Consider the following 22,965-nt stretch of genomic DNA (forward strand, 5'->3'; position numbering starts at 1 on the left):
GCTTGATGATCCTTCTTTAAAATGGAATGAAATGTATTTTTGCAGAAATTTCTGCCAACTGAGGACTGGGGTGAAACTGCTTCCAAATATTTGATAGAATAATAAGTGAAAAGGGAAACACATCCCACATACAACACACCATTTCATCTCACTTTAATTTCCTGCCAAGAAAGCATTAAAACAGAGCTCTATATCTTATTTTTTAAAATATGCCATAGATTTTAGTGACAAATATAACAGAGATATTTATACAGATGAGATAGTTAACGAAATAGCTGCTTTCAAATTCCAGTAGAATGAGATGACGGAGAGCACTAAGTCAAATTCTCATTCGGATATCTAGGAACACTTTTTTTTTTTTTTTAATGAAGTAGGGGTTACAAGCTGGTTATCCAAACATCAAAATAGCTTTGAGGATATTTATGACAATTACAATGCAGTTTCATCAAATTAAAGATGATAAAAAAAGCTACAGAAGGATGAGTACAGGTGAAGCAGACTCTTAAATTGAACAATCTTGATAAAATACAACATATCGCTAAATTTCACTCCAATGTTATTATCAATGAGTTTGCTGCACTCAAAGCAAGGAAATGGAAGGTACAGTTATAATAAGAACAGAATTCTTGTAAAGGAATGTGTTTTCAGCACTTGATTACAGCCCTTTTCATTTTACTTTCTGTTAATGGTTCCTAGATTATTAATAATTTAATAGGAGCAAATAAAATCTGTTCTTTATAGTACACCATGATAAAATCAATGTAAAATAGCTGCCACAAACAAAAAGACATAGATTTTGTTTTACTCTCAGTTCTTTTAGAAAGTTTGTATAATTTATTTACTGCCATGGCACATTTAATTTGTTGAGTGCAATATTTCTCACCTATAGGACTCATTTAAATAATATTTTTCAATAATACTTCATTTTTATTAAATCTACATTAACATTACAAAATCCAACATACAATATCTGTACAGAACAAATTGCAGGAAGACAGATTTCTCCTACTGAAATTAGAAAAATAATAAATTCACTCAGAAGTAAAAGCTCACATGGAACTGATGGCAATTCTAAAAGATTGTCCCAACAGATAAGTAGGAATCTCAGCCACATATGTATTGGCTCACTGAAACCGGTCATTTTTCCAAATGAACTCAAATATGATTTTGTTAAACCATTGCATAAAAAAGGGGCTAGATCTGATGCTAAGAACTACTGCCCAATCTCACTTTTGCCACCTTTATCCAAAATTCTTGAAAAAGTAGTGTATTCAAGAGTATCATCAATATTTATAAAAATGAAGTACCAACAAAATGTCAGTTTGGTTTTTTTTTTTTTTTTTCATTTCATCCAAAATTCTTGAAAAAGTAATGTATCCAAGAGTATCATCAATATTTATAAAAATGAAGTACCAACAAAATGTCAGTTTGGTTTTCAGAAAAGCTTTTCAACAAAAAATGCTATATATGCTTTCAATGATCATACATTAAATGGTTTGAATAACCAAACATCGCCCATTGGGACATTTTGTGATCTCTCAAAGAATTTTGACTGAGTGAATCATTAAATTCTTCTAGATAAGCTTAAGAATTATGGTATGAGTGGGACAGTGCACAAATGGTTTAATGCATATTTAACTGGAAGAATGCAGAAGGTTGAAACTAACAGTACAGATAGTCTGCAAAAATCAGCAGAGTCCTCTGCCTGGGGAGGTACCAAGAATGGTGTCCAACAGGGTTCAGTCCTGGTTTATTATTCTTAAAATATATTAATGAGTTGCCATTCTATATTCATGAAGATGCAAAGCTAGTTCTTTTTGCTGATGATACAAGTATAGTAATCACACTCAACAAACAAGAACCAGCTGAGGAAATTGTAAATAATGTCTTTCAGAAAATTATTAAATGGTTCTCTGCAAATGGACGCTCAGCAAATTTTGAGAAAACATAGTATATACAATTCTGTATAGTAAATCGCTTAACACCGTTGATAAATATAGTCTATGAACAGAGGTCTGTCACTAAGGCAGAGTATTCAAAATTTCTGAGTGTGTGTATTGATGAAAAATTGAATTGGAAGAAACACATTGATGATCTGCTGAAATGGTTAGGTTCAGCTACTTATGCTGTTGGGGTATTGCAAATTTTGGTGATAAACATATCAGTAAATTAGCCTACTATGCCTACTTTCACTCACTGCTTTCATATGGAACCATATTTTGGGATAATTCATCATTGAGAGAAAAAGTATTCATTGCACAAAGGTGTGTAATCTGAATAATAGCTGGAGTCCATCCAAGATCACCTCACAAAAGTGTGTAATCAGAATAATAGCTGGAGCCCATCCAAGATCACCTACAGACATTTATTTAAGGAACATGATATTAACAGTACCTTCACAATACATACATTCACTTGTGATATTTGTTATTAATGAGCCTTCCCAATTCAAAAAAAAAAAATAGCAATGTGCATAGCTACAACTCTAGCTCTTCATTATTCTGGGTTAAATCTGACTTTGGCACAAAAAAGGATGAACTGGCTGCCACAAAAGACTTTGTTCATTTGTCAAATACCATTAAAAGTCTGACAGATAGCCAACCAGCATGTAAAAACAAATAAAAAGACACTCTGAAAGACAACTCCTTCTACTCAATAGATGTTTTTTTTTTAGACATGAAGTAATAACTGCATAAAAATCTATTATTTAATTAATTATACTGTGTAAAGAAAACTTTTGTTAAACTGATATTTTCCACACCATTATGAAATGTCATATTCATAATCTACGGAACAAGTATTCATGTAATGTAATGGGGGACGGGTGGGGGGGATTCAGCTTTGGTTGTTCTGCCAGTATCACATTGTACGGCTCTGGCTATGGGCCACACCTGACTGGCCCCAAACATGATGAAGATGTGGAGACAGGTGGGCAAGGAAGAAAGAGAGAGACAGCAGGGTTCACTGGTGTGCAGGGAAAGAGGGGTTTGTGTGAGCTGGTCCATCCGCAAGGCCTGCCAGAGGTAGCCCTAAGCTATGGTATGGCAAGGGGTGAGGTGGAGAAAGGCAAACAGCTTGGCCATGTCACTGTGACTGCACATTTAGGAGCCAGGGTGTGGAGCAAGTGCAGGTCGCTTGAAGGAGTAAGAAAGCGCAGCAGTAAGGCTGGGCCCAGCTACAGGCAAACTGACATTATGTGCCTGTAATCGACAGTGGAAACTGAGCCTGTTTACCTCTGGTCTCTGCCGCTTTTACTATACCAAAATCATTTCATACTCAGACTTTCTGATATAATACTGAAAAAAACACAAAAAATATAATTATATCACAAAATTTTTGATGGGGCTGGGCCACTCTAGCCATTACGAACGAGCTGCCCCTGACTTTATTATTATTATTTTTATTTCTTTCTTGTCTCAGACGTTATATCTGGTTAAAAATGGAAGGTGACGCAGACCTTGATCAAGTGTGACTTCCTTTTAACTGCATAGTATATGTTACATTGCATTTAGGAACTTTCGGGTAATTGAACAAGTGTCAATAATTACAGATTTCTGTAGTTGTATATATAAGTTTGGATGTAGCTGTATTGCATTGATGTACAGGTGGATATTGTGTGGTATGACTCCTGTAGTTGATAGTATAATTGGTATGATGTCAACTTTATCCTGATGCCACATGTCTTTGACTTCCTCAGCCAGTTGGATGTATTTTTCAATTTTTTCTCCTGTTTTCTTTTGTATATTTGTTGTATTGGGTATGGATATTTCGATTAGTTGTGTTAATTTCTTCTTTTTATTGGTGAGTATGATGTCAGGTTTGTTATGTGGTGTTGTTTTATCTGTTTTAATGGTTCTGTTCCAGTATAATTTGTATTCATCATTCTCCAGTACATTTTGTGGTGCATACTTGTATGTGGGAACATGTTGTTTTATAAGTTTATGTTGTAAGGCAAGCTGTTGATGTATTATTTTTGCTACATTGTCATGTCTTTTGGGGTATTCTGTATTTGCTAGTATCGTACATCCACTTGTGATGTGATCTACTGTTTCTATTTGTTGTTTGCAAAGTCTGCATTTATCTGTTGTGGTATTGGGATCTTTAATAATATGCTTGCTGTAATATTTGGTGTTTATTGTTCGATCCTGTATTTCAATCATGAATCCTTCTGTCTCACTGTGTATATTGCTTTTTCTTAGCCATGTGCTGGATGTGTCTTGATCGATGTGTGGCTGTGTTAGATGATACGGGTGCTTGCCATGTAGTGTTTTCTTTTTCCAATTTACTTTCTTCGTATCTGTTGATGTTATGTGATCTAAAGAGTTGTAGAAGTGGTTATGAAATTGCAGTGGTGTAGCCAATGTATTTATATGAGTGATTGCTTTGTGTATTTTGCTAGTTTCTGCTCGTTCTATAAAGAATTTTCTTAAATTGTCTACCTGTCCATAATGTAGTCAATATAATGGAAGGAAACATTCCACGTGGGAAAAATTATATATAAAAAAAACAAAAACAAAGATGAGGTGACTTACCGAACAAAAGCGCTGGCAGGTCGATAGACACACAAACAAACACAAAAACACACACACAAAATTCAAGCTTTCGCAACAAACTGTTGCCTCATCAGGAAAGAGGGAAGGAGAGGGGAAGACGAAAGGAAGTGGGTTTTAAGGGAGAGGGTAAGGAGTCATTCCAATCCCGGGAGCGGAAAGACTTACCTTAGGGGGAAAAAAGGACAGGTATACACTCGCACACACGCACATATCCATCCACACATACAGACACAAGCAGACATATTTAAAGACCAATATGTCTGCTTGTGTCTGTATGTGTGGATGGATATGTGCGTGTGTGCGAGTGTATACCTGTCCTTTTTTCCCCCTAAGGTAAGTCTTTCCGCTCCCGGGATTGGAATGACTCCTTACCCTCTCCCTTAAAACCCACTTCCTTTCGTCTTCCCCTCTCCTTCCCTCTTTCCTGATGAGGCAACAGTTTGTTGCGAAAGCTTGAATTTTGTGTGTGTGTTTTTGTGTTTGTTTGTGTGTCTATCGACCTGCCAGCGCTTTTGTTCGGTAAGTCACCTCATCTTTGTTTTTGTTTTTTTTATATATAATGTCCATAATGTAGGTTTTTTATGTCGATAAATCCCCTTCCTCCTTCCTTTCTGCTTAATGTGAATCTTTCAGTTGCTGAATGTATGCGATGTATTCTATATTTGTGGCATTGTGATCGTGTAAGTGTACTGAGTGCTTCTAGGTCTTTGTTACTCCATTTCACTACTCCAAATGAGTAGGTCAATATTGGTATAGCATAAGTATTTATAGCTTTTGTCTTGTTTCTTGCTGTCAATTCTGTTTTTAGTATTTTTGTTAGTCTTTGTCTATATTTTTTCTTTTAATAGTTGTATTATCTATTCCTATTTTTTGTCTGTATCCTAGATATTTATAGGCATTTGTTTTTTCCATCGCTTCTATGCAGTCGCTGTGGTTATCCAATATGTAATCTTCTTGTTTAGTGTGTTTTCCCTTGACTATGCTATTTTCCTTACATTTGTCTGTTCCAAAAGCCATATTTATATCATTGCTGAATACTTCTGTTATCTTTAGTAATTGGTTGAGTTGTTGATTTGTTGCTGCCAGTAGTTTTAGATCATCCATGTATAGCAGATGTGTGATTTTGTGTGGGTATGTTCCAGTAATATTGTATCCATAATTTTTATTATTTAGCATGTTGGATAGTGGGTTCAGAGCAAGTCAGAACCAGAAAGGACTTAATGAGTCTCCTTGGTATATTCCACACTTAATCTGTATTGGCTGTGATGTGATATTATTTGAATTTGTTTGGATATTAAGTGTGGTTTTCCAATTTTTCATTACTATGTTTAGGAACTGTATCAATTTAGGATCTACATTATATATTTCCAATATTTGTAGTAACCATGAGTGGGGTACACTATCAAAAGCTTTTTGGTAATCAATGTATGCATAGTGTAGCGACCTTTGTTTAGTTTTAGCTTGATATGTCACCTCTGCATCTACACTCCTGGAAATTGAAATAAGAACACCGTGAATTCATTGTCCCAGGAAGGGGAAACTTTATTGACACATTCCTGGGGTCAGATACATCACATGATCACACTGACAGAACCACAGGCACATAGACACAGGCAACAGAGCATGCACAATGTCGGCACTAGTACAGTGTATATCCACCTTTCGCAGCAATGCAGGCTGCTATTCTTCCATGGAGACGATCGTAGAGATGCTGGATGTAGTCCTGTGGAACGGCTTGCCATGCCATTTCCACCTGGCGCCTCAGTTGGACCAGCGTTCGTGCTGGACGTGCAGACCGCGTGAGACGACGCTTCATCCAGTCCCAAACATGCTCAATGGGGGACAGATCCGGAGATCTTGCTGGCCAGGGCAGTTGACTTACACCTTCTAGAGCACGTTGGGTGGCACGGGATACATGTGGACGTGCATTGTCCTGTTGGAACAGCAAGTTCCCTTGCCGGTCTAGGAATGGTAGAACGATGGGTTCGATGACGGTTTGGATGTACCGTGCACTATTCAGTGTCCCCTCGACGATCACCAGTGGTGTATGGCCAGTGTAGGAGGTCGCTCCCCACACCGTGATGCCGGGTGTTGGCCCTGTGTGCCTCGGTCGTATGCAGTCCTGATTGTGGCGCTCACCTGCACGGCGCCAAACACGCATACGACCATCATTGGCACCAAGGCAGAATCGACTCTCATCGCTGAAGACGACACGTCTCCATTCGTCCCTCCATTCACGCCTGTCGCGACACCACTGGAGGCGGGCTGCACGATGTTGGGGCGTGAGCGGAAGACGGCCTAACGGTGTGCGGGACCGTAGCCCAGCTTCATGGAGACGGTTGCGAATGGTCCTCGCCGATACCCCAGGAGCAACAGTGTCCCCAATTTGCTGGGAAGTGGCGGTGCGGTCCCCTACGGCACTGCGTAGGATCCTACTGTCTTGGCGTGCATCCGTGCGTCGCTGCGGTCCGGTCCCAGGTCGACGGGCACGTGCACCTTCCGCCGACCACTGGCGACAACATCGATGTACTGTGGAGACCTCACGCCCCACGTGTTGAGCAATTCGGCGGTACGTCCACCCGGCCTCCCGCATGCCCACTATACGCCCTCGCTCAAAGTCCGTCAACTGCACATACGGTTCACGTCCACGCTGTCGCGGCATGCTACCAGTGTTAAAGATTGCGATGGAGCTCCGTATGCCACGGCAAACTGGCTGACACTGACGGCGGCGGTGCACAAATGCTGCGCAGCTAGCGCCATTCGACGGCCAACACCGCGGTTCCTGGTGTGTCCGCTGTGCCGTGCGTGTGATCATTGCTTGTACAGCCCTCTCGCAGTGTCCGGAGCAAGTATGGTGGGTCTGACACACCGGTGTCAATGTGTTCTTTTTTCCATTTCCAGGAGTGTATTATCAGTTGCTCTTTACATCCTCGTGCTCCTTTGCAACAGACTTTTTGTTCTTCATTTATAATTTTGTTCTGTGTTGTATGTGTCATTAATTTCTGTGTAATGACTGAAGTTAATATTTTGTATATTGTTGGTAGGCATGTTATGGGGTGATATTTAGCTGGGTTTGCTGTGTCTGCTTGATCTTTAGGTTTCCAATAAGTTATTCCATGTGTAAGTGTATCAGGGAATGTGTATGGGTCTGCAATGTAACTGTTAAATAATTTAGTTAGATGTGAATGTGATGAGGTGAATTTCTTTAGCCAGAAATTTGCTATTTTATCTTTTCCAGGGGCTTTCCAATTGTGAGTAGAATTAATTGCTTGGGTGACTTCATGTTACAAAATTATCACTTCAGGCATTTATGGTATCATCTTGTATGTATCTGTTGCTGCTTGTATCCACCGTGCGTGCCTGTTGTGTTGTACCGGGTTTGACCATATGTTGCTCCAGAAGCGTTCCATGTCTGTTATGTTTGGTGGATTGTCTATTTTAATGTGTGTGTTATCTATTGTCTGGTAAAATTTCATTCGGTTTGTTTTGAATTTTTGGTTTTGTTTCTTTCTATTTTCACTTTTTTTATATCTTCTAAGTCGTTTGACCAATGCTTGTAATTTCTGCTTCTTTTCACCTAATTGCTCTATCACTTCTTGTTGTGAGATTTTATTATTATTATTACTATTATTACTATTATTATTAAATGAAATATTTCAATTGTTGAAGCAGAACTGAGTATTAGTACACTCTCGCTGTTACATTGGTTTTCCTTGCTTATGATACACACTAACCAAATATATTTTATGTTGGTTATTACACCAATAACAAAAATCATACTTACCACATATATTTTAATGGTACTGTTTTTTAAACGATGGCCTTCATCACAAATGAGCAGGTCAAACTCATATTTTTCAATGTCATCATAGTATCTTGAAAACATTTCATAAGAAATTAGCATAACATTAGCATTTGCATTATTTTTGAAATCAGCTGGTTTATTCTTCTGTAAAAGAAAGAGAATGTCATTTTATTTAGTGCATTTATGTGATACCTAAAAACCAGCACAGTCTGCAGAAAATCTGAGGCAGATTAGACTGCTAGGGAGAATAATGTTGTGTGCATGGTCACATGTTAGTGTTGTTCTTGTTGATTATATCAGTACACAGGATTATAATAGACATGACCTTCACCTCAATAGGAAAGGGGAAGTAAAACTGATCAGGTTAATAGCAGAAAAAATAAGAGGGGAGATACAGCCACAATTGGCAACAATATTAGTTGTTACGGGTGTCGGGGCAACTTCCTCTTTAGGGTATGGAGGACAGAGAGGAACCAAGTTTTAAGACAAGTTAGAACTGAAACAAACAACCAGTTTGAGAAAGAAACCAAAAAGCATAATTTTAACAGGTTGTACCTGTAAACATAATTGTTAGCTGACAATTTTCAGCAGCCAGTAGATATTTTATTTCCACACAATTATACTTTTATCAATGCAAAATGTTAACTACCTTTATGAAATCAGAATATTCAAGTACTGAGGAATAAACTGAATGAACTTCTTAGTTTCACTGATGAATTACAGTCATTAAAGCCAGTTCACATATCCTGCCTCTCCAATACATATGTTACATATTATAGGATTTAGGTTAACATTTCATTTCTGTAGAGGGAGGAGGAGTTTGTTACATACAAAAATAATATTTCACAGTATGTTACAGATTATGTGTTGGCTCAACTAATCACAGATGAATTACAGCAATGTGTAAACTTAGAAGTTATGGAAATGTATAGCCTAACGTTACATGATGTAAATGCCTTGGGTGTATATTGTTATAGGGAAAGGAAGACCTGGGAGAAAGCAAGAAGCAGCCATGCCTGATCAAACCAGAGATACTTGCATAACCACACTGTGAGCAGCATAGATCCAGTGCAGGCAGCTGGAGCACGCCACTATTCCACATCATGACATCTGAATTCAATAATCTTACATTGTTAAAAGTCGTCTAAGGCTATTCATTTATTTAAGTTAATTGTTCTGATATGATTCAATATGGTTGTAAGAGTAGGGCAGTTCTCGATAGAGACAAGAGAGTTTTGCGTGCACACACTGCTTTGTACAAGTCGGGTTGCAGAGGTACTGTGTTGGGAAGTTGAACCTGAGAGTTGACTTGCTGGTGATATTCAGTGTTCAGTCACCATAAATCACGAATTAGGTGATGTTTTCCTAAGCTCATTATAAAGGGAGAGTGTTCAAGTTAGATCCTGTGCAGCTTTTAAAAGCAACTAGGGCATAGTTACTTGATTTAAATCCTAAAGAAATTTAGACAAGAAGTGTTATTATTCACAAGCTGCCTGTAGTGGTGTTGAAAGTTTGAGTATTACTTATTTGGAGTTGATTTCCTTTCCAGTTCTGTTCCAGCTAGTGCCCTGTTGTGAAGACTCTCGTAGGGATAGATGATTCAATTATTTGGCAATTTTGGTACATGGTACCTGTGAGATCAAAAGACAACTCAATGCGCTGAATTTGTTGTGAGGTAGTGACAGCTGACTCATTGTGCTGAATTTGGTAAGCAAGCACTAAATAAGTTGTCCTGGAACTTGTTGGTTTTGTGGTACCATATAATTAGCCCACTAGTAAACAAGATCTGGATTCACTAGTTAAGTACTATTTTACCTAAAGCAACCATTAATCTGCATGATGAATACTATTAGTACCCACTTTGTCTGCGGCAAGTGTCCAATCAACAAAATAACTGAGGAAGAGATTTTAGGGGAGATGCCAATGCCTGAAGAGGCTAAGCTCTGATTAATCCTGTTTTATTTAGGGCTCAAAGTGGCAGTGGCAATTTAATGGTTATTTTTTATTTTTTTCTTCTAGATTTTAGACCATTGAAGTAACAGGTTTGGGAACATATGGGCACTTTTACACAGCGATGCACTATCCATACGTTGATAATCTATTAAACAAACCATATTTGATGAGGACCTTCTAAAAAAAAGAAAAAACAAATTGCAATCAAAGAGATAATCAATTACATTGTGGCAACTCCTTCCATCGCCTCCACCTGTTCCAGCAGATGACAGGCTGCGCAGACTGGAAATCAGACCCCCAACACCCCCACTGGTTACTTCCACTAGAGGGAGAGCTTAGACAGCCATGCTTTCCAGACACCACCCACACAAAACCGTTGCACGAGCAGTCTCTTGTTCTGCTCTGGCGAGGCAACACCTCCTCGCCATGTAGCCACCTGCACAAAGCCACGTGGCTTGCATCACTGTCTGCTGCGTTTCACAAGGGTATGATCGAACAGCAGAATTCTTACCCCGTGTTCAGTGTCTATGTTCTGTCACACTTTGTTTAACAAGTGGAGTGATACCACATTATTCTGCACTGCCTTCCCAAGCTGAGTCCACTCGAGGTGCTTCTATTGACTACAGGCGTACAGAGCCTGATGCCAGTTGCCTGGTCTGTCCTCCCAGTATCAGCAATTGGAATACTGCATGCAGCGTAGTGTGACTAGTGCAGTAAGTGCAGTGCGCACCAGGAGTATCAGGTGGGTCTATTATGATTCCATCCCGGGTGTTTTGGCACCCCCTTTGCTACCAAACATGTCTCTGAAGTGGGTTTTCCCAAACCACCAGATCACACTGAACAAAGGCTGTAAGCCATTCATGGTTCGCCCTATCCAGACTCCATCCCCAGCAAGGGCCCTCCATGATTAATAGGTATTAACTTGTTGAATTTTGCTATAGTTGTTAGCTTTTAGGAACAGTGTCTCAGAACCAGTCCACACAGCTCTTCCAGCATGCCCTATTATTTATTTTCATCTTCCTTAATTAGTGGATCGCTTAGGTATGTATGCCCCTTAGGAGTATAGAAGGGAACCTAAATCATTCCACGACTGGTGGCTCCCTCTAAACCAAACTACCAAGTCTCATTGCTGAAACACACTGGTTTTTCATTTTTATTATTTCAATTAGCACATCCCATGTGGTCGCAAAATCAGTTCCCATTAAGTCGACCAGATGCACCCCGCTCACACCCCCACCTGCCCCTTGCCTTCTCCACTCCTCCCTCACCACTTCACATACACCATCTTCCCACATGCATCACCACACCCTTCTGCATATGCTCTCCCTCTGTGTGCACCACTGCTCCCCTCCCTCATCCTCCCTGTGGCCCTAAGCATACACTATCCCTCCACACCATTCCCACAGCTGACAGCTGCGCGCCAAGACAACTCAAAATGTTACCATGAGGCATACTGAACACTCCTTCCCACAACACACACAGCAAAGTTTGTATTTTGTGGTCCAAACCGTATGTGTCCTGCCTACCTTCTTCTCCGAAATATTGCTTGTTAGCACCACCCTGCATTTAGCGACACACTGCCCACATTGTTAAGTCATAGTGTCACTGCCACACCTTCCCACCCCTATGGTGGTCACGCCCAACAGGTTCTATGCCCAGTTACCCATTCCGCCCCACCTACAAGCGCTTCGGAGGTGTCACAACTCTGCAGACAACTGTCAGCACTACAGAACCATTTGACTCAGCTGACCAATGTTTGGGATCATTGTCGGCCAGCTCAACCCAACAACTGCCGCTCAAGTTATGGCAGCTACACTAAACTAAAAGAACCAATCATATCCAGCTACGTACCCTCAGAATGCAATGGGCACGTAATTTGTTATCATCTGAGCCATGCAACAAAATGCACCCATCCTGGTTGCTGTTTCACATCTGAGCACTCTTGGAACCATACATCGTCCTAGAAGGCCTGCTCCTAAACTGCTGGCTTGTGTGCCTTTCCGCCCCCATACAGGCTGCCCTGGCCTCATATGCTCATCTATCGTTAGAGTGATGCAGCGGTATTGGCCAATAAACTGTTCAAAATCCTGAACTCCTTCCCCACTTCCTCTGGAGCGTGGAGCACTGGCTACCACCTCGTGGCTCTGGCCGGCCATTCGCCCATCCCTGCTACCCTTCCCCAAGACACCATGTGCGCAATGTCATTTTCACTACCTGCCGATAATGATCATCTGATCTATATGCAGACGCCAGACCTCTACCAGATTCTGACACGCCTGAGCTCCAAGATTGCAGCACTTACCACCAGCGTCGTCCGCCTAAACCTCACACACTCACTGTCAGCACTGACCACCCTCACACACACGATGCTGGCCCAGGCGAAAACAGCTGCCCCTGCCAGCATGGTTCTAACTGCCCCCATGACAACCATTGTGAACTAGGCACCTCTTGCTGGTACCACGAGAGGTTTGGAAAGCAAGAAGGCAACCAACTGCAGACATCTGTGCTTCTGGTCTCCAAACCCTGGCAGCAACTGGCAGTAGGCACGCCCCATTGCTGTAGCAATTCACAGTGCTATTCATATGGGTCTTGAATGACACTAGCCCCCCTATCCACTACCTCATCAACACTGGCCCCAACTTATCCACATTCACTTGCAAACTACTCTTAAATCTTGGGCCCTGTTCTTCCCTCCACATCACCACCAACAACAACTTAGCCACTCCTACTTACGGTTGTCTGCTCGATCTAGGTTTCCAGCATGAACTCCCATGGATCTTCACGAATGCAGATGTTATTGACCCCATTGTGGGCACTGACTTCCTCAGTCATTACAGCATATTGGCAGACACAGCAAAATACTGTTTAGCTGATGGTACCTCCAGCTCCTACCCCGTCATGTGCTTTGCCATGAAACAGCTGGCAGTTTCAGGCCATATGCTCAGCTCCTTGCAGAATTCCTAATCCTCATCCAGCCATCCAGTATCCCAGCACGACGCTGTGCATTAGACTGTCATTACCCATACCCACCCCTGCCCTCTCACAAGTGCAAAATCATACAAAACTCGTTCAAAGAGGTACTCACCGCCAGTATACTTTGCCCTTCCATAAGACCCTGGACTTCAGCTCTTCACCTCACAATTACTGTCAACTCAACACCCGAACCATCCCTAACCACTATCTGGTCCCACTCCTCTCCACCTACAATAGCGTCATCTCAGGAGCTAACATCTTCAGTAAGATAAACTGCGCTACAGCCTACACAGTGCCGCACAAAGGTGGTATCGAAATGTGGACAACATCCTCTGTGGTGTTTTGCCTACCTACATGATATACTCTACTCCAGAGACCCTACTGAACATCACTGACACCTATGCGAAATTTTTTCCCACCTACAGAAAGCTGGAGTGATCTCTAACATGGAAAAATGCGTTTTCGGGGTGAGCGAGGTCAAATTCCTCAGACACTTAATCTCTGCCGCCATCCCCTGCCGTCTCCCAAGACAGTACAGGCAGTAGCGGGCTTTCCATGCCCTATTACCTTCAAAGACCTCCGGTGTGTCTTTGGCATGGTCATCTTTCTCCATCACCCTCTAAAGGATGCCATTGCCACTCAAGAGCCCCTCACTACATCACTCTGTGGTGATATAAACACAGGCAACAAGCTGGTCCCTTGTACAAAAAAAAAAAACGGGCCTCAACAATGCGGTCCTTTTTGCCCACCCCCACCCTAATGCCCACCTCAGAATAGTGGCAGACATGAGGCCAGACAGCTACTGGGACCATCCGACACAATACGTGGACAATATCTGGCAGCTGCTTGCCTTCTTTTCGTGCAAGCTCTCTGACGCACGATGCAAATGGGGCACATGTGACCACAAACTGCTCACCGTCCGCTATTTCCTATCTTCTGTCGAGGGACGTATCTTTATGATGTTCACAGGCCACCACCCCCTAACCTCTGGTTTTTACAGGAAAGACATAGACCAGATCTCACCAAGACAGTTTAGGCTACAGGAGTATATCACACAATTCACTACCAATACTTGGCATGTTGCCGGCATCGATACCATTGTGGCAGATTACCTTAGTCATTCCCGCACCACCGCCCAGCCCTTGGACTACAATGCCCTGGCTGCTGCTCGAAAGGGGGAACCAGACCTAGCCCATACTCTGCAGAATGTGGAGTCTTGCCTCAACCTCCAGTTAAGATCCATAGCCAGCTCTGACCATAAGATCTTCTGTGATGTCTTCATGGATCCTTAACAACCTGGTGGTTCCAATGATCCTCCCCCCCCCCCCCCCACCCCTCCCACCTTCCGAAAACTGGCATTTGAGCACATCCACAGCCTCACACATCCAGGCACCCACACTTCCACCACTCTCAAGAAACAACCCTTCGCCTGGCTGGGCATCCAAGGTTGGACAGCACATTCACTAACCTGGTGCTGCCTTCCCACCACACAACACCAGTTCACGCATGTTCACCTCGACATTGTCAGACCACTACCCTCCTCCAATGGATATCAATACCTGCTCACAATTATTGACATGTTTACTCAATGGTCAGAGGCCATCCCTATCCCTAACATTTCAGCTGAAACTGTGGCTATAGTTTTTGTCCAGACCTGAATGTCCCGCTTCAGTTACCCATGTAACATTACTACAGATCATTGGCAACAGTTCATCTCGGCCATCTTCCGATCTTTGACAGCCATCTGCGGCTCCCATTTCCACCATACCACTAGCCCCCCCCCCTCCCCCACAGCTAATGGCATGGTGGAGCAGTTCCACCACACACTTAAAGCTGCCCTCATGATATTGTTCTGAATGGTCTGCAGCCATAACCCTGGTATTTCTATGCCTGCAGATCACACACAAAACCGACCTGGGAACATCTGCTGCTGAGCTGGTATACAGACTGCCACTTACCATTCCTAGCGATTTTTGGGAAGCGACCCCACTCCCTCCTGACAGTACCATCTCAAGTTCCGTGCACCAGGTCTAGGGCTTCATAGCCCAGTTGCGACCTACATCTCAGCAACGTCATGGTGAGCACCATATCTTCATCCACCATCCACCATGACCTCACAGCTTGCACAAACATCATGCTTTGGGTGGATGCATACCACCTGCCACTTCACCCTCAATATTAAGGCCTGCACTTGATGTTGCGATGTGGAGACAAGGCATTCACGGCTTATCTGAAACGGGTCACAACAACAGTCTCCATAGAAAGACTCAAGCTGGCCTACATCCTAGAGCCTCCTCCAGCCAATGAGTATAGCACCATCAAGGTGCAGCTGTCCCCACCTACCATCAACCCCAGACGCAGCACCATCATCACTGTGCCCAATACGACACAGGCCAATACCATCCCCTCCACTATTTCCGATGTGCCACTGACTGACACCACCCCTGATGCTGTGTTCAACACACCACCAGCCTATGCCATCTCTGATCCACCTCCAACCGACTACATGACTGACACATGCCCCAGTGCCTGGGACACTGAAGTCAGCACTGCATTACCCTTTTCACAGCCTCCAGCCAACGCAGACAGTGTCCCACACCCAAAGGCGCCCACTACTCCCACCAGTGTGTCGTCACCACTGCCACCAGCACCTGTGCCATTGGAGAATCAACAACACTTCATATGCTCCCAACGCAGAGTGCTACCATGTCTTTCAGCGCCACTTTCCGGAGTTGTGGCCCCTCAAGGTAATTCTATTGACTACAGTCGTACAAAACCTGATGCCTGTTTCATCCTCTCAGTATCAGCACTTGGAATACTGTGTGTAGTGTAGTGCAATAATTAGTGTTGTGAAGTGCAGTGCACCCCAGGAGTAGTATGCAGGTTTATTAGTATTCCATCCTGGACGTTTTGGGATCTCGTTTGCCACCTAGCGTACCCCTGAATCGGATTTTTTTCGTTCTGCCTGATGACACTGAACAAAGGCTGTAAGCCATTCATGGTCTGCCCTGTCCAGAGACTCCATCCTGATGAGGGCCTTCCTTGATTAAGGGGTATTAACTTGTTGAATTTTACTGTAGTTGGCAGGTTTTAGGAGTAGGATCTCAGAACCAGCCCTTGTAGCTCTTCCAGCACACCACATTATTTACTGTCATCTTCCTTAATTAGTGCACCACTTACGTATGTATGCCCCTTAGGGGTACAGAAAGGAACCTAAATCATTTCTTCAACATCATTTCAAAAACCTAAACTAAATTATAAAAAAAGAAAGTACAAAAATAAATAAATGAATGAATGATATTTGCTAAATATTTTAGTGTTCACGATTTAGCTCGCTTTCAGCAATAGTCTTAAAGTTCAGCAGCAAAAAAATTACTAATGTCACATGTCAGAATGAGGGAAGGAGGGACCTGATGTTATGGTTTGGTAATTTATTCTGACACAGGGCCAAGACTGGTAAAGTTAAACTCTTTAGATTTTTTGGACTATTACGAGAAGTGTAGATCACAGACCATGGTGGTTAGTCATTGATAGTTTAATTCTTTATCAGCTGTGTCCATGAGTTTGTTTATAAACCATTATGATTCTCCACATGACAAGCTGCCACAGCCATCAAAAACTGTCATACATTTAGGAACGTGGACATTCATAAATTCTGCTTTGAGCAGCTTTTGGAAGCATTTATGCTGTTAGTAAAATTTCATAAATTCTAGTCAAGCTGACAAGGCAAGTGCAGCAGCACTCAGCAGCAGTTTGTTTGTAAACAGTATTTAGTTTAGTCTTTTTCTCACATGGTTCTATGAAAAAGTGAAGAGCGTCTGTCTTTTTTTCTGTGTTAAGTAGTGTTTATAAACACAATTGCACAGACACAATTTGGTTAAATATGGATAGGGACTGTGCCTGTTGTGGACACATGCAGGGCGAACTGGACAGTGTCTGGAAACAGATGCAAGCTGTGTTTGCCATGGTTGACAGGCTTCAGGCTGCTGCCCTGGACTGCAGTGGCATTTAGGCATCTGAGAAAACACCCAGGGCACATCTGGTGCCTATATCCTTGTCTGATATCCTTCATGTTGCAATGTCTTCCAGTACAGCAACCTGGCTAGTCCAAAGTCACGTAACTGTGAATGACAAACATTGGTGCTGTCAGGAATTTCTGGCTTGAAGGCAAAAGTATGTACTGGCCACACGGCTGTCCTCTTAAACCTTAAATACAACACACTGATAAAAGTACATCTATCTGAGCCAGCACAAGACACTCCATCTATTAGGACTGGGGCATACCTTCCTGATAGTTCCAGAGACTGGGACTGCTGGTCATTGGGCTGGGGTTGGGTTGGGTTGTTGGGGGAAGAGACCAAACAGCGTGGTCATCAGTCTCATCGGATTAGGGAAGGACGGGAAAGGAAGTCAGCCGTGCCCTTTCAAAGGAACCATCCCAGCATTTGCCTGGAGCAATTTAGGGAAATCACGAAAAACCTAAATCAGGATGGCCGGATGCGGGATTGAACCGTCGCCTTCCCGAATGCGAGTCCAGTGTGCTAATCACTGCGCCACCTCGTTTGGTTGATCATTGGGGTCTCCCAAGGATAGGTGGGTGATGGAGCCCCTTACAGAAATAGTAGACAGGTCAGGAAGGAAGGCCAATGTCCACTCAGTATACCTGGAAAAAAAAGGGGGGAGGGAGGGATATGTAGATAGGAGGAGGCACTGCCAACGTTGCAGAAGACTATGAAAAGACTATGAACTGTGACTCATGACAGCATGAATGATGCCTGTATTGCATTCAAAGGTTATCTTTAGTTCCTAGAAGTAGCATGTAGCAATGGTGAAAACAGATAAGCTTCTAGGCTTGCACATCGGGTGGAAACTGAAATAGCATTCTATAGCATCATTTCCAGAACCTATCACAACCCTCTGGTTTCGAGCCAAGTGGAGGGCTTAAACCAAGGCCACAGACAATTCTGCAACAGAATTCATACATTACCTGACACCTGTATGTAATGCAGAATTGATGACTTGATGTCACAAGAGGCAGATCTGCAAGTATAAGAGGAGCAGGAAGAATTGTGTTGTCAGTAGAGAAGTAGTAACAGCAGAAAGGGTCGGTCAGGAAAGTACAGTGATTTCGAATGTAGACTATTCATTGGATGTGACCTGAGTTATAAATTCATCAGGGATAATTCAAACTTTTGGCATCTCAAACTTTCAAAAACTACCCAAGATGTCTTTTCACGTGACTGTGAAGTGGAAATGTGAAGGAAAAGCCACAGCTAAACTAAGACCAGGAAGACTTCATATACTGGAGAACAGGAACCATCAAGCATTCATTGTTAAGGGGAGTGGGAAAAAATAGCATGTAATCAGCAGATGGAATCATTCATGAGAGTTAAAGTGCTAGCAGCAGTCCAGCTAGCACAATGACTGCATATGGAGTAAAAAGAATGGTGTACAATGGTCAAGCAGCTCCTCACAGGCCACAGAATTCTATTAAATACGTGGAAAGTTGTCAGACAGTTGAGATTATCATGAAATACCAGATTTCACGTATATTTTCACTGATTTTCTTTATCAGTTCATTGCTGACTACATAGGGATGTTCACTTCTATTGTTATTACCATGCACTTTTATCCTTCCGTTCTTAAACAAAGAACACTATCAACACTTCCTGGCAGATCAAAACTGTGTGCCAGACTGGGACTCAAAACTCAGACCTGCAAAGTGCAGAGTGAAAATTCATTCTAGGAATGCTACTGATGTTTAAAATCTTCACTCATTACATTCGGTCTATATATAGCACAAATTTTGTGATGAATGTAAAGAGTCTTGAGATTATTTTGCCACTAAAAATATTATTACAGAACAGATTTCATATTTAGTGGAATTTTCTAATGCAAGTACAATTTCTAGCAGCTTGTGCAGGAAAATGAGGATCAATGTGACTTTCTTGCTAGCACAGCTCTAGGCACACTGATCTACTGCATGTGTCAGTGTAGTAAGTTTTCCATGCCCACTACTACTTCCTATGCTACATGAAAATCAAATTTATATTCCAGATAGCCCTTGTAAATTATAGTATGAGTGCAAAAGGTAGCCTTTCATTAAGTACAAATGTTATTGGTAGTTAAGGAATCAGTTTGCAATTTTACTGTGTGCCTTTGATTACTTGCAACCTTCATTGTAATATCAACTACATAATTACTAGCACAGCATAGAATAATAAGTAGCTATAGCTTTTAATCATTCTTGCTGCATTGCACAAAGCAGCTACACTCATAAGCCAAAACATTAGGACCACCCGTTTAATAGCTTGTTTGTCTGTCTTTGGAACGACATACGTCACTGATTCTGCATATCAGGGATCCAACAGTTTGTTGTTGGGTTTGTGGAGGTATGGAGCATTAGATATCTACACACAAGACACGTAATTCACGTAAATAAAGGGCCACTGATTTGTGTACACAGTTATGGTACCCGATAACGACCCATACAATTAACATCAGGTGAATTTGGTTGCCAAGATATCTATGTGAGTTCACTATAATGCTCCTCAAATCACTAAAGCATGGTTCTGGCTCCAAGACGTGGACACTTATACTGCTGAAAGACAACATCACCATCGGGGAAAACATCAAGCACAAAGGGATGCAGGTGGTTCACATTTGTCAGCATGTCTTCAATTACTGTCACAGGTGCCATGAAAGCGCAGGAGAATGTCTCTCATAGTGTAATACTCTCTCACTAGCCTGTATGCATGGTGCACTGCATGTTTCGAGCCACCATTCACCTTGATGACAGCATTTGTGGAGATGACCAGTGACCTAATGTAGCAAAAATTTGATTTGCCACGTTTCCAAAAATTGATGGTCCCATGCCAATTGCAATCATAACTGACAATGTCACTGGATCAACAAGTGAACACATTAGAGTGGTCTGCTGTGGAGCTCCATTTTCAACAATGTATAATGAATGGTGTGCTGTGAAACATTTGTGCATGCACCAGCATTGTGCTCTTTCTGCAGAGATACCACAGATCACCTATCCTACTTTACAGAGCAGACTAGCCTATTAACCCCATATTTTGTGAAGACTCATGGACGTCCAACCATTTACCAGCTGAGGAGTGGGGGGGGGGGGGGGGGGGGGGGGGTGTCCACTGTCCTCCTACATCTTTCCATAGACACTCATGACAGTAGCATGTGAACATTTGACCAGCTCTGCCATTTTTGAGATACCTAGTCACAGGTTCTGTGTCCTAATAATCTGCCCTTTGTCAAAGTTGCTTATCTCAATGGATTTACCCAGTTACAGCACGTACCTTTGCTAGGGTGATCCTCCATCTATGTCTGGTCCACTTACATACTTTCTTTACTGCAACACCACCTGGTGGCATGCAATGTCGCTGTAGTCGGTGGTCATAATGTTTTGGCACAGCAGTGTATTTGTGCTGATTACAATGTATGGTGCTGACAACATTTCACTCCACTGTCACACCTATGTTCAGTACTACAGTCTCTATACTGGTTTCATTATTGCAGCTTCATAACTTTACTTCCTAAAAGAACATAGGTCCATCTGACTACAGATGGTAGATCTAGTAAACATTCCAGCATGGAGTTTGTAATGCGGCAGCCTGAAATCTTATTTCTGTAGGTTTTTTTTTTTTTTTTTTTTTTTTTATGGAAACAGTAGTTTCGTAATGTCAGTTACCAAGATAAGATTCTGTGAATAAATTAGCAACTAGAAATTTCCTTCCTCAGTTCTTACAAATAATCAGTTTCTAAATTTTGTATTACAACAGGCATCTGTAGTAAATTAATTTAGGTGAAACATGTCCGTATTCTTTTATCAACCAAACTGTATATCTGAATTCTCACAGACTTGTAAATGTTAACTGTAATTACATTTATTCAGCCATGCCTGTACACTTTTGTCTGGTACACATAGATGAGCACCTCAGCCCGTTGCGCATATAGTGTGTTATGTGGTATGTCTCAACTGCTGCTGATAAGTATCTTAGTTGGTCACCATTAATGTATTTTATGAAGACTTGGAATGAAAAATTTGACATACATTATTTAATTTGCACACTTGACACCCTACATGCATGAAGAACCAAAAATTAAACTGAACTGCACTGAAGTGTGATTTTTTAAGTCACCATGACCATTACAAAGAATGTACAAACAATTAACATACTGCTGTAAGTTATGCCAGTATTTTGAGAGATGTTTTGTAAATCAACAAAAAGTCAATTATGAAAACAGTTTCTATCATCAATATTTTACATTGTTTTGTAGCAGAATGTTGCAAGTTGCCAGTGATATACACTCAGTAACCTCGAAGGCAGAACTGAGATAACAATTCTTAGATGGGAAGAATCTAATGGACTAAACCACAAAGAAATACTCCTTTCAGTCAAACAGGGTAAGGGCCCTAAAATGGAATTAGTTCCCAGTTGGATGATGCCTGATAGCTTGATACATGTCTCTTTCCTAATAACACCCTTTGTTTCCTGCCAGGGATATAAGATTTGAACCATTTTGCAGCATTTCCTGTTACACTATAATATTCTAATTTACTTAAAAGGATATTGTGATTTATACAGTCAAATGTCTTTGACAGATCACAAAATATACCAGTTGCCTGCAATTTTTTGTCTAATGAATTAAGCACATTTTCACTGTAAGTGTAGATAGCCTTCTCAATATCAGAACCCTTTAGAAGTCCGAACTGTGACTTTGACGGTATGTTATTTGAGATAAGATGGTTATAAAGCCGATTGTACATTACTTTCTATAAAATTTTTGAGAATGCTGGCAAAAGTGAAACTGGATGGAAATTTGATGCTATTTCTTTATCTCCCTTCTTAAACAGTGGCTTAACTTCAGCATATTTCAACTGTTCTGACTAAATTGTGCTAGCACTGCAGCTTAAATGCATGAGATGAGATATGAATGTGGCACTGGCAAGCTTCTTCTGGCTGCAGGAAGTGTACAACAACATTGAGGAGTGTATTTGGAGAAGAGATATAGAACAGAAGAACAGGGTATGGTTGCACCATAAGTGAATTTAAGGTCATGGGACATGGGTATAGATGGATGTGTGGCAAAGGCTAACAGAGACTGGGGTCAGGAGGAGTATGGGATTAAATTATGTTTAATAAGAACAACTCTCATATACGTAATTCAGAGAAGCTGGTATTGGGATGAAGGAATCCAGTTGGTGCAGCCTGTGAACCAGGCATTGAAATTGAAAATGTTGTGCCCAGCAGCATGTTCCACCAGTGGAGAGTCAACTCCACTCTTGGCCACAGACTGTTGAGTGGACAATTGGTTGGTGGTCATGTCCATGTAAAATGCTATGCAGAAATTACAGGACAGCTGCCACATGAGCTTTCACAGGGCCTCTGCCTCTGAAAGATAAAATAATCCTTATGGGAATGCAGTAGGATGTGCTAGGTGGGTGAATTGGGCAGGTCTTGAAACTGGCTCTTTGTGGGCAAGTGTTCCATCCATGTGTCAAAGGGCTGGGAGTGTGTGTGGCATATGGACGGACTATAAGATTGAGTGTGCAGTGGAATACTAGTCAGAGAGGTGAGAAGGAGTGCAAGTAGGTTGTTCCTCATTTCTGGGCATGATGATAAATATTTGAAGCACCAATGAAGGATATACTTCAGC

The 22,965-nt window shown here is 41.8% G+C and overlaps 1 protein-coding gene across 5 annotated transcripts in view; it reads right to left on the reverse strand.

Annotated features, from left to right (window-relative positions):
* Positions 1-22,965, reverse strand: part of LOC124605663 (DNA repair and recombination protein RAD54B-like) — a 336,958-nt gene that overhangs the window by 158,884 nt on the left and 155,109 nt on the right. For 4 of the 5 annotated variants that reach the window (XR_006978669.1, XM_047137503.1, XM_047137501.1 and 1 more), the window contains exon 8: positions 8,338-8,502. The exons of the other annotated variant lie outside the window; for it this stretch is intronic. Coding sequence is in view for 3 of the 4 variants with exons in the window: in XM_047137503.1 (XP_046993459.1) it covers positions 8,338-8,502 (165 nt within the window). In the remaining variant the exon portion in view is untranslated. The remainder of the gene's footprint in view (positions 1-8,337; positions 8,503-22,965) is intronic. 5 annotated transcript variants of the gene reach the window in all.

The sequence above is a fragment of the Schistocerca americana genome, chromosome 3 (genome assembly GCF_021461395.2).
Source record: "Schistocerca americana isolate TAMUIC-IGC-003095 chromosome 3, iqSchAmer2.1, whole genome shotgun sequence".
Classification (NCBI taxonomy): Eukaryota; Metazoa; Arthropoda; class Insecta; order Orthoptera; family Acrididae; genus Schistocerca; species Schistocerca americana.